Source organism: Gossypium raimondii, chromosome 4 (genome assembly GCF_025698545.1).
Source record: "Gossypium raimondii isolate GPD5lz chromosome 4, ASM2569854v1, whole genome shotgun sequence".
NCBI lineage: Eukaryota > Viridiplantae > Streptophyta > Magnoliopsida > Malvales > Malvaceae > Gossypium > Gossypium raimondii.
Window position 1 is genome coordinate 33,899,018 of NC_068568.1, and position 17,153 is coordinate 33,916,170.

Here is a 17,153-nt window from a genome sequence, read left to right on the forward strand (position 1 = left end):
ATAATACATAAAATCTTTAAAATAAATAATAATAAAACTGTTTACATGAAATAATATAAAAAAAATCTAAACAGTTTAAAAAGTAAATAAAAACAAAATCAAAATAAACATGAAAACTAATAAAAATAAACAAAAGCAAATTAAAAAAAATGAACTTAAATGGTCAGGGACTAAAATAAGACCGCATAAGGGCATGAGGACTGAAGAAAGAATTATTCCCATGCCCATGCGCACCGTTTCACGCGGACCAGCATGAAATACGCAGAAAAATCATGGGGCAAAATTAAAAAAAAATAGGACCGATTGCGCACACTGGAAAGGCGGAGGGGCTGATTGTGCAAATAGCCCCTCAAAGCCAACACGCGCGGATCCTGGATACTGGGTCGGGTCGATTTCAGGTCTAAGACGAAACGACGTCGTGTTAGCCACTGATGCAAGTGGCTCAAAATGGCGCCGTATTGATCCCATATAAATAAAAAATTTCACACAAAAAAACACTTCATCTTTCATTTTGAACAAAAAAATCAGAGAGCCTCTAAAACTCTCTCAAAAATCTACCCTCCTCCATTTATTTGGGATTCCCCGGCGTCCCGACGCGTTGCCATTATGGCAAACGGCCAACGGCGAAAGACGAATGCGAGAGGGGAGCCCCCGTCGACAGAATCTCGGAGCGAATCAGGTGCCTTTTTTATTACTATGTTATTTTTGTTAAAATGAAGTTGTAAAAAAGATAAATAAATAACAATAAATAAATAGAGAAGAAAACAGTAAAAGTTCAACCTTTAAAAAACCTCTGTTCTGCCTTTTATTTCTAAAGTGCGTGTAAAAAAAATGTACAACGAGAATATTTTGGCTTTTATAGCCATATTACCACCATTGATTTTCTATTCTTTGTCTTTTGTCATTTATTGCTACTGTTGCTTTGTTTGGTGGTCTTTTGCGGTGTGAGTAGTGTCGATCTTGGCGTGGATGAAGGCGGTGGTGTGCGGCTGCGGAAGTGGGCATGCGTGGAGGTCAAGGTGAAAAGAGTTAGGGAGGCTAGGGTTTTCTGAAAAATGTTTAAACATTTTGGGCCATTGGGCCGCCTAGAGTTTTTTTAAAATTTGGGTTTGGGGCTGTTGGGTTAGATTTAATTTGGGTTGGCATTTGGGTTTGTAAATGAACATTTGTTTTATTATGGACTTTTAATTGGTTTTGTTTGGGTCATATGGGCCCCAGGCAAAAATGGGCTTGAACATATATGATTTACAAATAAAATATATACCTTAACAAAATCATATATTGTCATATATACTTATAAGGGTAGTATAAAGACAGCAATACTAAGGGTACGTTTGATTCACTGTAATGGAATAAGGTTGTAATTGAATAGAGTTGTAATGGAATAAAGTTGTAATGAAATAGAGCTGTAACCAGTAATTCAATTGTTTGGTTGAATTGAATGGAATAGAGCTGTAATAGAATTCTTGTGTTTGGTTAAATAGAATAGATGTTGTAATAGTATAAGTAAAAAATCTTAAACGACCAAAGTACCCTTAACATAATTTTTGTAGGTAAATGATTATTGTTATTAAATTATAATAAGATTATTATTAAATATATTTTAATAAAAATAAAATAAATAATTTATTCATATTTTAACATAATTATTATTAAATAAAATTTAATAAAATAATATATATAATTTAATAACATTCTTAATATAATTATTAATAATATTTAATAATAATTTTAATATAATATTATTATTAAGAATATTTCAATGTCTAATATATTTGCTTCAATGTAACCTCTCACCTGTTCTCTTGGGTCACAATCGCCAATATAAAAATGAGTTTAACATACGGTATGATAATCCTATGATAACATTTTATTTTAATAGTCAATTTTAATAGAAAACATATTTTTATATTTTATTTTATCCTTTATAATAACATGATAACAACAATTAATTATAAGGTATACTCTTTAATAAATTAATTATTTATAGCAATCTTTTGGTGAAATAAAAAGCTTCAAATTTTACATGAAAATTACTAAATTTTAATAACATTAGTTCTTTTCATATGTGAAATAAAAAATCAAAACTCATAGTCCTTTGTTATTCAAAAACCATAGTCCTTGATCTTATGTTATTCAAAAACTCATAGTTCTTTATGTTATTCAAAAACATGAAGAAAACTCGACATAAATACAGAAGGAGCTGAGATCTGTAATCCCTTTGTCTCAAAAGCCATTCCTCATTTTATGTTATTCAAAAACTCAAAGTTCTTTAAGTTATTCTCGTATAATAAATCGCAAATTCTCTCCATAGCATTGGCTTCTCTGTCAAACTCATATCCGATCTTGACAACACAAAGGATAAATAATTAACGACATGCTGAAGAAAAAAGAAATCCAAATCCAAGTGGAACGATACTGTCAATTTACATAATCTGAAAAATACATAAAAGAATGATAGATGTGTTTTGCAAGGAACATCAGTGTGAATACAGATACCTGTTTTTCCATTTCCTTGGTAGCGGAAAACAGATAAAATTTGATATCATTCTTCTGAATGTATAGTGCAAATGCTTGCAAGTTACGAATGTCGTTCATCATAAGATCCTGGATTCCCGGATGTTGCACCTGCCATAAGCTTGAATGGTCAAAACCACATAGACATATGAGGTTTTAAAATCATTTTCAAGGGGACTTACCTTAACAACAACATCGATCTTATCACCTCTCAGTCCTGCTTGATGAACCTAATTCAGATACAAACATATGTTAAGGTATATCCACTAGATTCTTGTAAGCATTATCCTATTTTCAGAACCCGAGAACCCCGCAAAACTGTTAAACTTTATGGTAGCATTAAAACAGCAAATGTGTCATATCCTGTTGTATGTTGGCAAGCATGAAGCTTATTTAATGAAAATGCTCAGCCTTCAAAGATTTTATATGTTCAAATACATAAACCAATACCCTTCCCAGCATGCTCATATAAAACTTCAAGCCAGGTAAAGAAATGAAAAAGTAATACATGTGCGATTGATGCAGAACCAAGAGGATTTACATCAAAATTCTAAAAAATTTCACCGATGCTTGACCAAACTCCTCTAAAACAAGTTGAACAGCATCAAATGTCTTAACATATATAGAAAACAACATGAAACAAAGAAGCACATTTCTATTAAATTATGACACCCTCCTCTTATAGAGTTCTTTAATGAAGTAATTCAATAACTCATATCATACAAAATAACCTATACAAAGCCAATTTAATGCATTCGAGTCATGATCAATGTCAAATTATAAAACATAGAGAAAGATAATCCACAAACCTTGAAAATTGAAATCATCAACGAGCACAAAGCATTCCAGCAAAGGATCCTCAAGAAGAGACCTGCAATACGACTGGTAGGTTCCCCTACACACACACAAGTTGCAGAATCAATACAAATATCCACTGAACACAAACAAAAAACAATCAACCATACAAATAAACAATCAACAAAAGTAAAATTCACCTCCAATATAAAAAGATAACCTTATATCCAGCCTTGATAAAATACCTACAAATAATCGTTTTTTACGTCTGCAATATGCATGTTTAAATGTTAAAATGTTTGGAAATCAACTAGTAGAAATCGTAAACTTCCAGATTGCTTACTTGCAAAATAAAAGCAAAATGACAAATTAATATAATTCCAAAATAAGCAACAAGCCAGTTGCGAAAATTTTACAGATCAAGAAACATATAAGTAAAATTCAATGGGAAACAAGAAATAAGTCTTGAAACAAATCAATTTTTTTCTGGAAATCTTGAATTTTTTTTAAATCTAGAAAAAAAAAACATTGTCGAATTAATGAAAACTTGGGGGAAACAAAAAGAAAAAGACCTGATAAAATCAAATTCTTTTTATTTCTACAAATTTTTGGTTCATCTAAAAAAGCGTTGGCAGAGAAATAGTTTGGGGAAAACAAGTTCCAGAAAAAAAAACAAATTTATTTTTTAAATCTTCACTTTTCTTTGTTAATCTAGGAAAAAATCATCCCCAAATTAAGCCAAATTCAGGGAAACAAAAAATCCTCAAAAAAAAAGTAAATCTTTTGAAGAGAGATGAAGATGAAGAACGAATAATATGAAAATTTTAACATAACTTACCTTTAATCAGGGTGAACAATCTGAAGCGGGTGTGCTTATGCATATCGTTGATTTCAACCCAGGTTTCAATTTGGGAAAATAATTGGGGAAAGCAAGAGGGGACATTTTGGTCCAGCTATGGTTTCATTTTCATTCCATCCTGAATGGAATCGCAATTCTTAACCCATGTGACGGAAATACAGTCGGTTTCCATTACGGGCCTATTCGCAAATACCCCCAACCAAACAAAGTAATAAATTGGGCCTACCGAATAGACAAGTAAAAGTTATGGGATTACACTCAACCAAACATGATGTAAAGTTGTTATTCCCATAGAAATAGGGTTAATTTAGAGCCCATAGCCATATAATCTACTTACAAAGCATTTATAACTTTTGACACTTTACATGTGCTTTTCTAAGATTCATATTTGTTTCACATTAAGGGTGAGTTTGGATGGGTGGTGTGTTTATCTGCGGTTAGTGTAAAAATAGCGATAGTGGTGAGATTAGATACTCTAGCGTGAGGAAAAAATTAAGCTAAACGCGCCGCACTGCACCCAATCGCCCATCCAAACTCACCCTAAATCAACATAACCGTCTACCATGAACTTTTGAGTTCATGGTTCTAATGATTAAAAAATTATAATAAAAAATATGAATATCATAATATATTTTTCAAAAGATCATAAAAATCTATAATATCAGACTATATGATATTCTAAATATATCGCATGCATATCCTGACTTCTAGTAATTTTATGTGTAACCAATGAAGGAAAAAAATTGATGTGAATTATAAATCAAGAATTACATTCCAATCATGCAATTGCCCAATCAACAATCTCATTGTTATATATTCAATCTAAATTATTAAGAAAACTTTAAAACTTAATTCATAACTAATCAAAACTAAAAATTTTAATATAATTCCAAATACTCCTAAGAACGAATTAATCTAAAAACATTAATTCTCAATGATTCAACATTATGAAGCTCGGATGCTACTTGTTAGAACTGTAAAAACAAGATCTAATATAAACTTAAAACTATAAATCAGGATCTGTTATGTCAAATCACTTAGAATAAAACTAGATGTGGAAGCGTACCTAAGTTCATCGATTTCTTGAAATCCAAATTAGCACACAAGAAATTTAGAGAAACTAAATATGAAATATTAGTAAAGTTATCTGATGTGTAATTTGGGAAGCATAACCCTAATATATAACTTTTGCATATTAATCCTAATTTCTAATCAACCCATCATTAATTAGAAATTAGTTATTAGAATATTTACATATATTTGACTCATACTTTATTTAATAATTAAAATTCGATAAACCTTAATCAAATTAGATCACTATTAAATTGGGCTAATCTATTATGATAGTATAAAATAACTTGTTGATACGAACCCGCCCAGGGACTCAGCTGACTTCAATCGAGATCCAATCAAGCTACAAACTGGTCCAATTAATCGAGCTCGATCCAAGCATTCAAAGAAGCAAATTCAGCTTTGGTGGACAGATTTGGAAAAAGGCTTCCACCGATCGAACTTGGGATTGCTCGTCTAGATCCTTTGCACTTTACTTCAAGCTGATTTGCCATTTAGCTAGCTAAACTAGCTGTTGAATAAGTTTCAAACATTCTTGATTATTTCGGTTTAATTAGTTTTGTTTTAAGTTTCTACAGCTTAATTACATGTCTGATTGATTTGTTTATAATTTTATCATTATCATTCGGTCATTATTTTATCTTAGCATGCTGCATATTTAAGTCATTACATATTTAATTCATGTCATTGATGGTCCATTAAGCATGTCCAATTTCAGACAGATTTATTACATATTTATTTGTGTTTATTTTGTCTTGTTGATATTTTAATCAAGTGTTTAAATATGTCATAAGCTGGACGTTTTAAATATGTTTTAGGTATATTAATTTTGTCTTGTTTCATACAGCTTTGCTATATGTTTATTTGGGTCTTATTTCGGACACATTAATTGTGTCTAATGCTTAGACAAATTAATTGTGTCCAGTTGTTTCTTTTAACCACATTTAATCCGTCCTTATTGTTTGTCTTGAAGGCAGGTTGTATTTGCTGCTCTCAATAGGCTCAATGTACGGCAATTAAAGGCAGCAAGCAGCTAGACATTCAGGCGGCTGAACATACATCTGGGAATTCATGTATCTAGCTGATACATCGAAGCTAGTTAATGAAGGACCATGCACCTGCATGTGAATGCAACTTAGGAGTTGATTGTGCATTATTCAGTTGGCTCTTCATGAAAACAAAGAGCCGACAATTGTGAGCTGAACAGCCAGCCCCTATGACCATTCGGCGTTCCATCTCGATTCACTTGTTGATTCATGCATTAAGGTAGAATTTATTTCAGCTAATAAACATCTTAGCTGAGCATGCATGAACGTGCCAAAGGGGATGAAAGTGTCCATTCGGCTGAAGCATGAATTTCATGAACCAATTTTAATGATTGATCAGCCATCAACTCTAGTGACCGTTCCATGCTCAATGTTCACACCCATGACCATTCGGTTGAGCATGAATCTACTAAGTTCATAAACCAATTCCATTTCCATTCAATTTCTGTTCATGTATTCGGCAGCCTCAAGGGAGTTTTTACTCAGCCATTAAACACCTTTGACCAACCATCTAAATGCATTTTCAGTATCAATTAATTCAAGTCAGCGCAAAGGCTGTTCGTGCACACCAAAGGGTATCTCATCAAGACTGCTCGTGGAACTCAATGGACAACCGATTATTGAAATCATACATTGGATGTTTTCAGCTAAAATTAAGTCAATAGATTGCATTTAGGATAGAATTATTCATGTGGCTATTCGGCTGGACTAGTGGCAGCTTATAAATAGCTTCTTGTAAATTGTTTGAAGGTTACACAACTTACACAACTTGATCAACTTTATTCATCTTGATATTTTATGAAATATTTCAGACTTTGTGAGTTTTTTTCCAACTCTCATTGTTCTTGGTGATTTGATCTGACTTATTTAGCATTGCTAGTAGCGTCATCCTATCTCCATTCTTGAACTTATCACTTTCGAGTATGGTGTTTATCCCTTATACCGTTGGTTCCTATCTTACTAGATAGCGGGTCTCGGTTCTATCCGACTTTCCGCCAATCACCTTGAAACGTTTAAGAATCAAGTCTTTAATTTCTATTAAAGGATTATTCTTGGTTTAAGTTCGTTATATCCATCTATTCAACCTATCTTCATTTTTATCCGCTGTTTTAAACCATCTTCTTTAAAATATAAACCTTTTGTTAAACCGAAACGAGAACTACTTAATTTGACGATTGGGTATGTCAACGACTCAATTACCCCCGTAATCGGGTTCGTATCACTTGCAATTACTTTTATTATATACGTGATGTCCATAGTTTTCAACACATTTGAATCTCAGATTTGGTTGCATAACAGGATGTAATTATGTGTTAAGCTTAATAATATGTATAAATTATTCAAGTGATTTATAAATAAGATTATAATTGCTCCGACAACGAATGTAATATTTTATAGCTCAAATAAGATTTGATCAGGTATGGGATATTACAAATTGTAATATGTGAATTTTAAATTATGTATTAAAAAAAAAAGAAGAAGTCATACTATTGAGTTCATATGATCAAGAAAAATATCTATCCGTCAAGAAAAATCAAGAAAATGGACATGGCATGCCAGTAATTTTAAAAAATAAAAATATATTTTAAATTTGATAAAAAAATCTTTTGAGTTCTTATGATCAAGAAAAATTACTAATATTTTTAGTAAATTCTTTTACCCTTAAACTAATAATTTTTTTTTGAAAAGAAAATTGTATTGGAAACTTGAAAAAACCAAAAAGAAAAAGTGAGAGCAAGGATATAGTTTTCAATTTAGAAGAAAAGTTTATGATATTTGAATTTTGAGAACTTTAAAAAATTTCTGGGATTTGTTGAAATCCAAATCCAAGTTCAGAAATTTGCCCAAATCTTGATTTTATAAAAGTTAAGATTATCACTTATGAGAATCCAAGTTGTGTGGAGAAAAAGAAGAAACCTGATGTGGAGGGCCATGGATGAATGGGTTATGAGGCAAGGGGGAGTGGGAATATGTAAAATAAAGGAAAATGCTGTAAAGTAAATTGCGATGGTGGATGAGAGGAAGGAAGAGCCTATCTACAAATTTTCAGGGTATGGTAGAAAGTGATTAATATTTATTAAAGAAGAAATAGAATGAGAATTAGGAGAGAATGTAGGCTAAAAGGATATCCTCTTTACAAGGTTTTTGATAATCAAATTCAATCTAATAATGTAGATACCAAATATTAATGCTTATTGATAAAGAATAAAAAAAAAATGCAGGAAAAGATGTTTATAAAATCAAATCACTTCTAATCCTTTGCTTTACAATTGAGATACTCATGGAAGAAAACATATCTCATTAACTGAAAACACAGCTAATTTCCATCAAAATCTACACCAAATTATAAAACAAAAGCAGAAAATATCTGCACTTTGCTATACTACTAATACATAAATTGCATATATAATTCCTGGAAGATAACCCACCAATGTCAGCACCAAATCAATCCAGAATTCCACCTGCCAACCCATCATCATTTTGTAATCCACATCATATACCAATATATATATATATATATATGAAGAGAAAGAGAAAGGGAAAGTGAAATACCCCTAAGCCATAACGAAGAAAAACTCCAACAGGAGGAAGAAGAATTGCAAGAATCACTTCAATCAAAGTCTCTGAACCCATTTTTTCCAAATTAAACTCAATTTCTTTTCCATTTCTTCGGCTTCAAATAGCAGGGCTGAAGGACAGGTGGCAAAATTATGGAGCTTAGACCTTACAGATGGCGATCATTCCCCTTTGCATTCGGATTTGGATTTTACTCCAATCATAAATTCTTATTCGGCTCCAAGCAAACTTAATTTACCATTTTCCCATTTGAATATATTTTATTATTCACGTCAAGTCCAACCTGAAAAGTTATGGATTCCATTTTGATTAACTGAACAAGCCAGTTTTGGCAAAAGAACATCATTAGCATTCATGCTTTACAGATCAAATTCACGAGGAACCAAAACAATTATCAGGACCTGATAATCCCCTATACGACATCGATATGATTAAGCAGCAGAAAGAAATAGATTCAATTAAACAATTCTCTAGGTCCTCTCCTCTAGGAATTAACATCAGTGAAAAACGTCATATCATATATTACACTAGCCGGAGCATATGTGAATGCCAATGCACTCAGTACAGCATAATTTGACAAAGAAAGAATCCGAGCACAAGAGACCCGAGTTGCACCAGACGAGCCATCTGCCGCCTCCTTGCTTTCTTTTATGGCAACTCGAATCAAAACCACTGGTGTGTTCTCCCCTACAACAATTCTGCCAAAAGATCACGATAAGAGAACCAGGAAACTAACGCAGATAAAATAAATGAGAAACCAAGAAACTAAAGCACATAAATAAAGACAAGTACTGGTCTTAGGGAACACCGATATAGGGTAAACTCACGTGATGCAGCAATCATGTAGGTTTCTCTACTTTGAACCAAGAGATACATTGAAGATGAACATCTAATTTAAGAATCAACTCCAACCTCATAAATACATTATAAGAAAAGATGTAAAACCCGAAGCATTTATCTTGACCCTACAAGCCCAAACAGCTGCTCCTATTTCTACCCATTGACTTAGTGATGCCATATACAGTAATATAGATTTAGGTTTTGACCTCTTCAACACCAGTAAACACTCAAAAGACGAAACATACAATTCTTTAACTGAATTAAGTGCATGAGATTGCAAGATATCACTCGAACCATGCTCTCAAATAGTTTCCAATTATTCTAACACCATCAAGTTAAAATCTTTCAAGAGATACAAAAGAAAAGTAATACCTGAAATTTCTGAGTAGTTTTGACAGTAAAGCTATTAAGTTGCAGGTTCTACACTTTCAGCACCCGCAGGGGGTAAAGTTTCCATTTCCGTAGTTGTAGAAACAGCACATGTTTCCTCGCTGTTAGTTGTGAGAACTGTTGAAGCTTCCACACCAGAGGATGTAGGAGTAGTCAAAGTTTCCTCAGCTAAGTTTGTGGGACTGGTTGAAGTTTCCTCATCCAATTTTGTGGTCATAGTTGGACTGCCCTCATCCAAAGTTGTCGGAATAGCCAGAGTTTCCTCATGCAGGGTCACAGGAGCACTTGTAGTTTCCTCACCCAAGGTCGCAGGAATCTTTGCAGTTTCCTCAGTCGTGGTTGTAGAAATGGTTAGAGTTTCTGGACCCAATGTTACAGGAACAGTAGGAGTTTCCTCATGGAAGGAAGGAGGAATAGTGGTTCCTTCACTGAATGCCGGAGGAACAGCTGGAGTTTCTTCACCCAAGGTTTCAGGAATACTGGGGCTTTCCTCTGCCAAGGTCACAGGATCAGTAGGAGTTTCTTCATCCAAGTTAGTTGGAATGCCACGATTTTCGTCACTCGAGGTTGAGGGAACACTATGAGTTTCTTCACCCAATGTTGCAGGAAGGGTAGGAGTTTCTTGACCTAACGTTGCAGGAATGGTTGTTTCCTCACACAAGGTTGCAGGAACGGTCTTAGTTTCACGATCCAATTTTCCAGGAAGGGTGTGAGTTCCTCCACTGAAGATCAGAGTACCTACCGGAGCTTCTTCATTGGAGGCTGCAGGGACAGATGGAGTATCTTCGCCCAAGGTTCTAGAAATACTAGGGGATTCCTCTGCCAAGGTCACAGGATGGATAGGAGTTTCTGCATCCATGTTTGGAAGAATACTACAAGTTTCTTCACCCGAGGGTGCCGGAATGCTACAAGTTTCTTCACCCACAGTTGCAGGAACACTAGGAATTTCTGGATGGAAGGTAGCAATGCTTGAAGTTTGATCACCCAAGGTTGTGGTCATAGTCGAAGTTCCTTTGCTCGAAGTTAAATGGGAAAATGAAGCTTCGTCAACCAAGCTTGCAGCAGCAGTTGACGATTGCTCATCAATGGTTGTGAAAACAGGCAAAGATTGTTCGCCTACAGTTGTGGCAACAGTAAAGGTTTTGTCAACAATAGTTGTAGCATCAGCCATTGTTTCCACACCTGCAGTCGTTGTAACAGGCAATGTTTTCTCATACATGGTTGTAGCAACATCCGAAGCTCCATCAGCTAAGGTCGTGGGAATGGCCAAAGTATCCTCACCTGTAGTTGAGGCTATGAACCAAGGCTCCTCATGGAATGTAGTAGCAATGGGTAAAGTTTCATCACCAAGGGTTGAAACCATGAATGAAGCTTCCTCACCTAGGCTTGGGGCAATAAGTGCATGGTCCCCACAAGGGGCTGAAGCAATGAATGGATTCTCCTCAGCTAGGATTGGAGCATACAATGAAGCTTTGAATGATTCCGAAATAGTGTAGTTGAGTTGATAAGTTACAGACACCGGCCCAAAGATGTTGAATTTACTGGCACTATTGTAAGCAACTTCTGCATCGGATGATCTTCTAAAAACAACTCTGGCACGGCTGGTTTCGCAATCAACTTCTGTCTCGGATTCCTTTAATGGTCCAAAGTGCTTCAACATCTTATTTAGCTTTGTTTCTGAAGGAACAGAATTGATCTCAGGAAAGCTCATAACAATTTCCGCTGGGGCCCTCTCATCAACGTAGCCAGGGGGTTTCTGTGCTCTCAAATCATGACTGGCATCAGAATACCGCTTTCGAGACTTACGGACTTTTTGAATTGGTTTATCTAATTCGACAGGCACAAATTGATATTGTCCCCTATCGGTACCAAGTGATGGCCGCTCCTCCGAACCGTTTTGGACTATTCTGTCAGTCCAATAAGTGTCACTCATGTCCTCAAACTCAAAAGTTTCTGAAAAACCAATGATAGAATTTGGTGACTTCTTCCTTTGGCCAACTGCTTTGTCCCTGGAAAGTCGATCCAGAACTATCGAATCTCTGAAATCTGAGAAGAAGCTAATAATAATATTAAGAGAACTGTAACCTTTCATCGGATCACATGCTGCCAAGTGAAGTTGCAACAACAACTCGTCAAGTGATGAATATTCAGTCAAAATGCCCATCCGCTTTCCCTCTGCATCCTCAAGATTATCAATGGGAACATCATATCCACACGTGGCAGGAGTTTCACAGCCACCATCAAGCTTCTGTAACCTATCACCACTGGACTTTAGAATCGACGGGGATCCAGCCATTTGGCTTGCAGCTCTACTGATACGCTCACCGATCTTAAAGGAAGGCTTCGGGAAATGAGGTGTGCTTAGAGACCCTTTAGATGTCTTCCTCCGGTCCTGCATCACTGAGTCTTCCGAGGAATCAATGGCTTTTCTTTTCTTGCCAAATGATGATGAAGGGGGCTTATTACCTATCACATCAGACCCGATTTCACCATCAGGAGAATCAAATGTCTCGCTCATTAATTCGGACAAGCTTCTCTCCTTTTTACTAGGATACAATCCATCCTTCAGATTATGCTTCCGTTTAAGGTAAGATCTTCTCCGAGTCTTCGAAGCCTCGGATTTTAGCTCACCATCCGTATCCATAGGAGTAGCACAATCAACTACCTCGAGCCTTTTCTCCTCAGAAAATTGGGATTCAGGCAGCTGATGATAACCTTTTAAACGATAGAATGCCAACAATTGAGCTTTAGCAATCACAAGGTCGATTCGATCACCCCTACTGTATGGAGACTCCGCTAATGCTTTCATATAGTCAATTAATTTGTCTGGCTCAAAAGAACTAACACTTAAAGATACATCAACACCATCTCTTAAACTTGATTCTTCCTGAACTCCGGTATTCTCAACTTTTTGGAATTTTATCCTGTCATAGGCATACTTCGGTATGCAAGGGCAAGCCAGACCGAGCTCGACTCGTCTAGAAACTTCTTCCAAAGCACAATTGACTGCATTCTCGAATGATTCTAAATTACTTTGCTTTACTATTTGAGAGAAATGTGTTCGGAACGGCTTCAAAACAGATGGTTCATTCCAAGCAAATGTCCGATCCCCAAAGTATGCTACCAGAAAGCTGTCCTTCTTTTGATACTTCACTGCCTTCTTGGAAGCATCAGAAGGATCAAATATCTGTCCTGGCCACCATGGATGGCTCTTGACCTTACCCCAGACTAAATCAGAAACTGAAAATCCTCCTTCCTCGGACAGAAGCTGCTGGGCTTGATGCATCTTTACGCCACTCAAGGACTTGAGAGATGTCTGTTTAACAGTTTGTTCATCTACGTTGGTTGGCTGGTCAGAGTCGCTATCACGTTCTTCCACTTGCTCTAAACAATCCGGTTCATCACTAGTAATTTGATCTTCAACATTCATTTCTTGCCCTACACTTGAATCGTCCTCAGAAACCACATTTTTAGCCAACGGATCTTCATTTCCTGATGACTGTAACTCCTTATCAGAAGCAACAGCAGGAGATATTTGGTTCAAAACATTGTTATCAACTTTTGAGGCTTCACCTTCACCACTACCAACAAATACATCCATTTGGTGACCTAATGGTTCCGAAACATCACTTGCATCGTGATTTTTTGGGCTAACTCCCATTTTCTCAACTTTAACATCTTTCTCTGCATCAAAACCGACTTCTTTAGCATCGGAAACCTGCTTTTCATCAAGCACTGCTTCCACCGTGCTTAAACCAACTCCCTCTCCTCCGTCAATAATTGGCTCAGGTTTTAAGGATTGGACATTACCTGCACAAGATAAACCCCGACCAAATCAACATTGTCGGAACCAAAAAAAAAAAAAAACAGAAAATCAATTTAAAATAATCAACTCTTTCAACTTCACCCGTATCATGTTTTTGGGTGCTTAGATGAGGAGTTTTAACCTCCATCTGCTGTTGCTCGGAATCAGCACCTTGCTTGTCAATTTCCATGTTGGAACTAACCTGCAAAAGACGATGAATCAGTCTGGTCCAAAGATGCATATTTTTACCATCGGACTAATAGAATTTGGAAGTACCTTCTCGTCTAATTGGCCTGCGGCAATCGATCCAGTTGACTGACATGAATAGACCGGATCTGCATATATAATGTCGAGATTTTCAGTGCTAACACCTAATCTCAAACTTCATGGCTGTTCTTCAACTTGAATTTTCAAATTATGATCAAAAGCACTAAATGTCACTTTTTCATACCTTTAGCTTCAGAATCAGGAACACATTCAGCAGTAACCAGCGTATTGACATTCAAGGATGCGGCATCTACATTGACACTCGCAGCTTTCTTTATCGGTTCAGATATAGGAGTTTCTTGACCACCATCTAAGGCATTCAAATCTTCCTCATCAATTGCCATTGCAGCTTCCTCAACAATTTTAGTTTGTACACCTGAATCTTCGGATGCAGCAGACAAACATACAACTCGTTTCTGGTTTCCATGATTCAATTCATAACTATCCAAATTACCAACTTTACCTGTCTCCGTAGCTTGATTCAAATCTCCCCCACCTTCATTAATTCCGCTAGACTGCTCTGCGTTCTTACCTGCAGAACTATCAAGTGCACTGAAACCTAAAACCCTGGCTCCATTTACCTCATTCAAAGCCTTAGCTTCACCCCTTGAAACCTCATACCTTGAACCCAAATCACCAGCTAAATCACCTTCACTATCTAAGGTACTCGGATTACCCTCCAAACCAACTTCATCGGACTCATCACAACCACAAACTACATCATTAGAACAAGACCGAACCACACCTCCATTTACCTCATTCTGAGCCCTAGCTTCACCACCCAAAACCTCATTCCTTGAACCCAAACCACCTACCGCATGGCATTCACTATCTAAGGTTCTCATGTTAACCTCCAAACCAACTTTACTGGACTCTTGATGACCACAAACCGCTTCATCAATAGAACGGGCCTGAACTGCCCCTCCATCTCCCCCATCAATATGAACATGAGAATCCAAAACCTCCACCGTTACATCATCTCCATTACCAAGACCCGCTTCACCTCCTTCCTTGATCCGAATTCGATCCTCGCAAGCCATTGTTTCAACCACAGTTTCACTAACAGTTACTGAAGATCCTGAAACAATACTCACGGAATCACCCTTCTCTTTTGCCTCATCCATTCAATAACCGATCTGGGTATTTTCCAAAATCATCAAAATTAAAGCTCCAAGACTGAAATTTATAGAAGAAAAAAGAAAAAAAATAGAAACCGATAAAATAGACATTTTCAGACCATATAAATTATAGTGATAAAAGAACTCAGCAACTGTTTCACTAACTAAGCAAACTATTTCCTTAGCTTCATCCATAAAAATCCTAGGTGTTACTCAAAATCATTAAAAAAAAGCTTCAGAATTTAAACTTCCCAAAGAAGGAAAAAAGTGGAAATTCTGATGAACCCTAATGACAAAAACTAAAACAAATATAAAGATACCTTCAAACTGAGAAATCGTAGGAGAAATGAAAGGAAAAGAAAATGATGAAAATTTTATTTCATAAACTAAAGAGATAGGATCTGAAGGTAAAGAATTTATGTTTACCTTCGAAAAACCTCGTGGCAAGACAACTGAAAAGGGTGGCCTGAGGATGATTTTGAGTTTTGAAAGAGAGAATGAAAAATAGTACCGAAGAGAGAATGGAGGATTTATTTAAGAGATCCAAAGACAATAAACAAAAGCAATAATATAACTTTTGGCCCTTTAAGTTAGTAACTAGGTCCATTTTGGCACTATACTTCTTTTAGATACTTAAACTTGACAACCAGATCCATTTGGTTTCTGAACTTGGATTTCGTCAAGAATTAATAATATGATTAGCATTTTTTTAACATGACTGGATTGGTCGATTAAACCAATTGGACGGAGAACCAATCAATACACCAGTCTAAACAAAGGGATTAATTAATTTAGAAACTACTTGAATCCAGCGAAACTTGAGAGACAAAAACTTGTAGTTGAACTCGTTTAATAATTTTTTTTAAAATATGATTTTTTAATTATTTATATAATTATTGTTGGTCTAGTAGTTGAACCGATTGAATCAAGGATCAATTGTCTGACCAGCTCAACCACTGGTTCAGTTATTAGGACTTTGTATGTGAACTCTAAGATTAATGACCATGACGATCTTTTCACGGGCAGGATTATTCTCGAAATTTGGGATTGTTTGGGCAAATTTATTATGCCCGAAAAATGGGGCTGGTTAAAGATATGAGTTAGACTCCATATTTGAATATTCAATGCCTGAGCTCGGCCTGATGTAACCTCTTTTTTGAAGTTAGTGATGTTTTATATTATATTATTTTTATATATTATATAATTTATAATACATAAAAATTAAAGTAGTATAATGTAAACATTAAAAATGTTAAGATTACTATATATAAAATTTTAATAAGTTAAAAATATTAAATTAAAATAATATAACTATATATTTTAATTTTTTAAAAATAATATAATTGAGCCTAAAATGGAATTGATTAATTTTTTCAAATATGGACATAATTGGACAAAATTTTAGACTCATATTTTGAGTCGGAGCTTAGGCAAAAATAAAGTGTGTTAATGTCATACTTAGGCTGATCTAACTTATGAACACCTTTAGTATTATGTTATCATCTTAAAATTTTTATAATTTTTTATTTTTAAATAATAATGTGACACAATCCCAAAATTCGACATCTTCAAACCTTTTATATTTTTAAATTCAAAACTAAAATAAATTTAATTCTCAAATTTAAGAATCAAAATAAATTAAAAAATATATATTAAATTATGGGTTGTTGTCCTTTTCACTTTTTGTCATCACTCTCATCAAAAGATATTTATACGGTTTGAATTAAATTATTTTTGGGTTTAAAGTTAATAATTATTGTTATATTGGGGTTTAAAATATTTTTAGTTCAAATTACTTCTTAAATTTAATAATTATGTTTAAATTTAGGTTTAAATCTTTTATTTAAACTTGATAATTATTTTTATAT

The 17,153-nt window shown here is 34.9% G+C and overlaps 3 protein-coding genes across 7 annotated transcripts; all 3 read right to left on the bottom strand.

The window, feature by feature from the left end:
* Nucleotides 1–2,362: 2,362 nt before the first annotated feature.
* LOC105780721 (uncharacterized) lies at nt 2,363–4,320 on the bottom strand. 3 transcript variants are annotated; one of them, XR_001129350.2, is made up of 5 exons: nt 4,151–4,319; nt 3,513–3,580; nt 3,327–3,412; nt 2,700–2,747; nt 2,363–2,628 (listed from the first exon to the last, which is right to left on the bottom strand). XR_001129350.2 is itself a non-coding variant. In XM_012605204.2 (5 exons), the coding sequence occupies exons 1-5, from the start codon at nt 4,191–4,193 to the stop codon at nt 2,422–2,424; spliced, it is 429 nt and encodes a 142-aa protein (XP_012460658.1). In that variant the 5' UTR covers nt 4,194–4,320; the 3' UTR covers nt 2,363–2,421. The 3 variants fall into 3 exon arrangements, 2 of the variants coding, with proteins under 2 accessions (XP_012460658.1, XP_012460659.1); XM_012605204.2 differs by having other exon boundaries at nt 3,513–3,557; nt 4,151–4,320; XM_012605205.2 differs by lacking the exon at nt 3,513–3,580 and having other exon boundaries at nt 4,151–4,313.
* A 4,185-nt stretch (nt 4,321–8,505) lies between these two features.
* LOC128040563 (salt stress-induced hydrophobic peptide ESI3-like) lies at nt 8,506–9,121 on the bottom strand. The gene is made up of 2 exons (XM_052629532.1): nt 8,842–9,121; nt 8,506–8,750 (listed from the first exon to the last, which is right to left on the bottom strand). The coding sequence occupies exons 1-2, from the start codon at nt 8,920–8,922 to the stop codon at nt 8,667–8,669; spliced, it is 165 nt and encodes a 54-aa protein (XP_052485492.1). The 5' UTR covers nt 8,923–9,121; the 3' UTR covers nt 8,506–8,666.
* A 28-nt stretch (nt 9,122–9,149) lies between these two features.
* On the bottom strand, nt 9,150–15,839 carry LOC105779616 (uncharacterized). 3 transcript variants are annotated; one of them, XM_012603440.2, is made up of 6 exons: nt 15,712–15,839; nt 14,352–15,303; nt 14,177–14,235; nt 14,003–14,102; nt 10,078–13,905; nt 9,150–9,563 (listed from the first exon to the last, which is right to left on the bottom strand). In XM_012603440.2, exons 2-5 carry the CDS (start codon nt 15,289–15,291, stop codon nt 10,112–10,114), a joined length of 4,893 nt encoding a protein of 1,630 aa, XP_012458894.1. In that variant the 5' UTR covers nt 15,292–15,303; nt 15,712–15,839; the 3' UTR covers nt 9,150–9,563; nt 10,078–10,111. The 3 variants fall into 3 exon arrangements, with proteins under 3 accessions (XP_012458894.1, XP_052485491.1, XP_012458895.1); XM_052629531.1 differs by having other exon boundaries at nt 9,150–9,552; nt 14,352–15,343; nt 15,712–15,828; XM_012603441.2 differs by having other exon boundaries at nt 14,352–15,343; nt 15,712–15,828.
* Between the last annotated feature and the right edge of the window lie 1,314 nt (nt 15,840–17,153).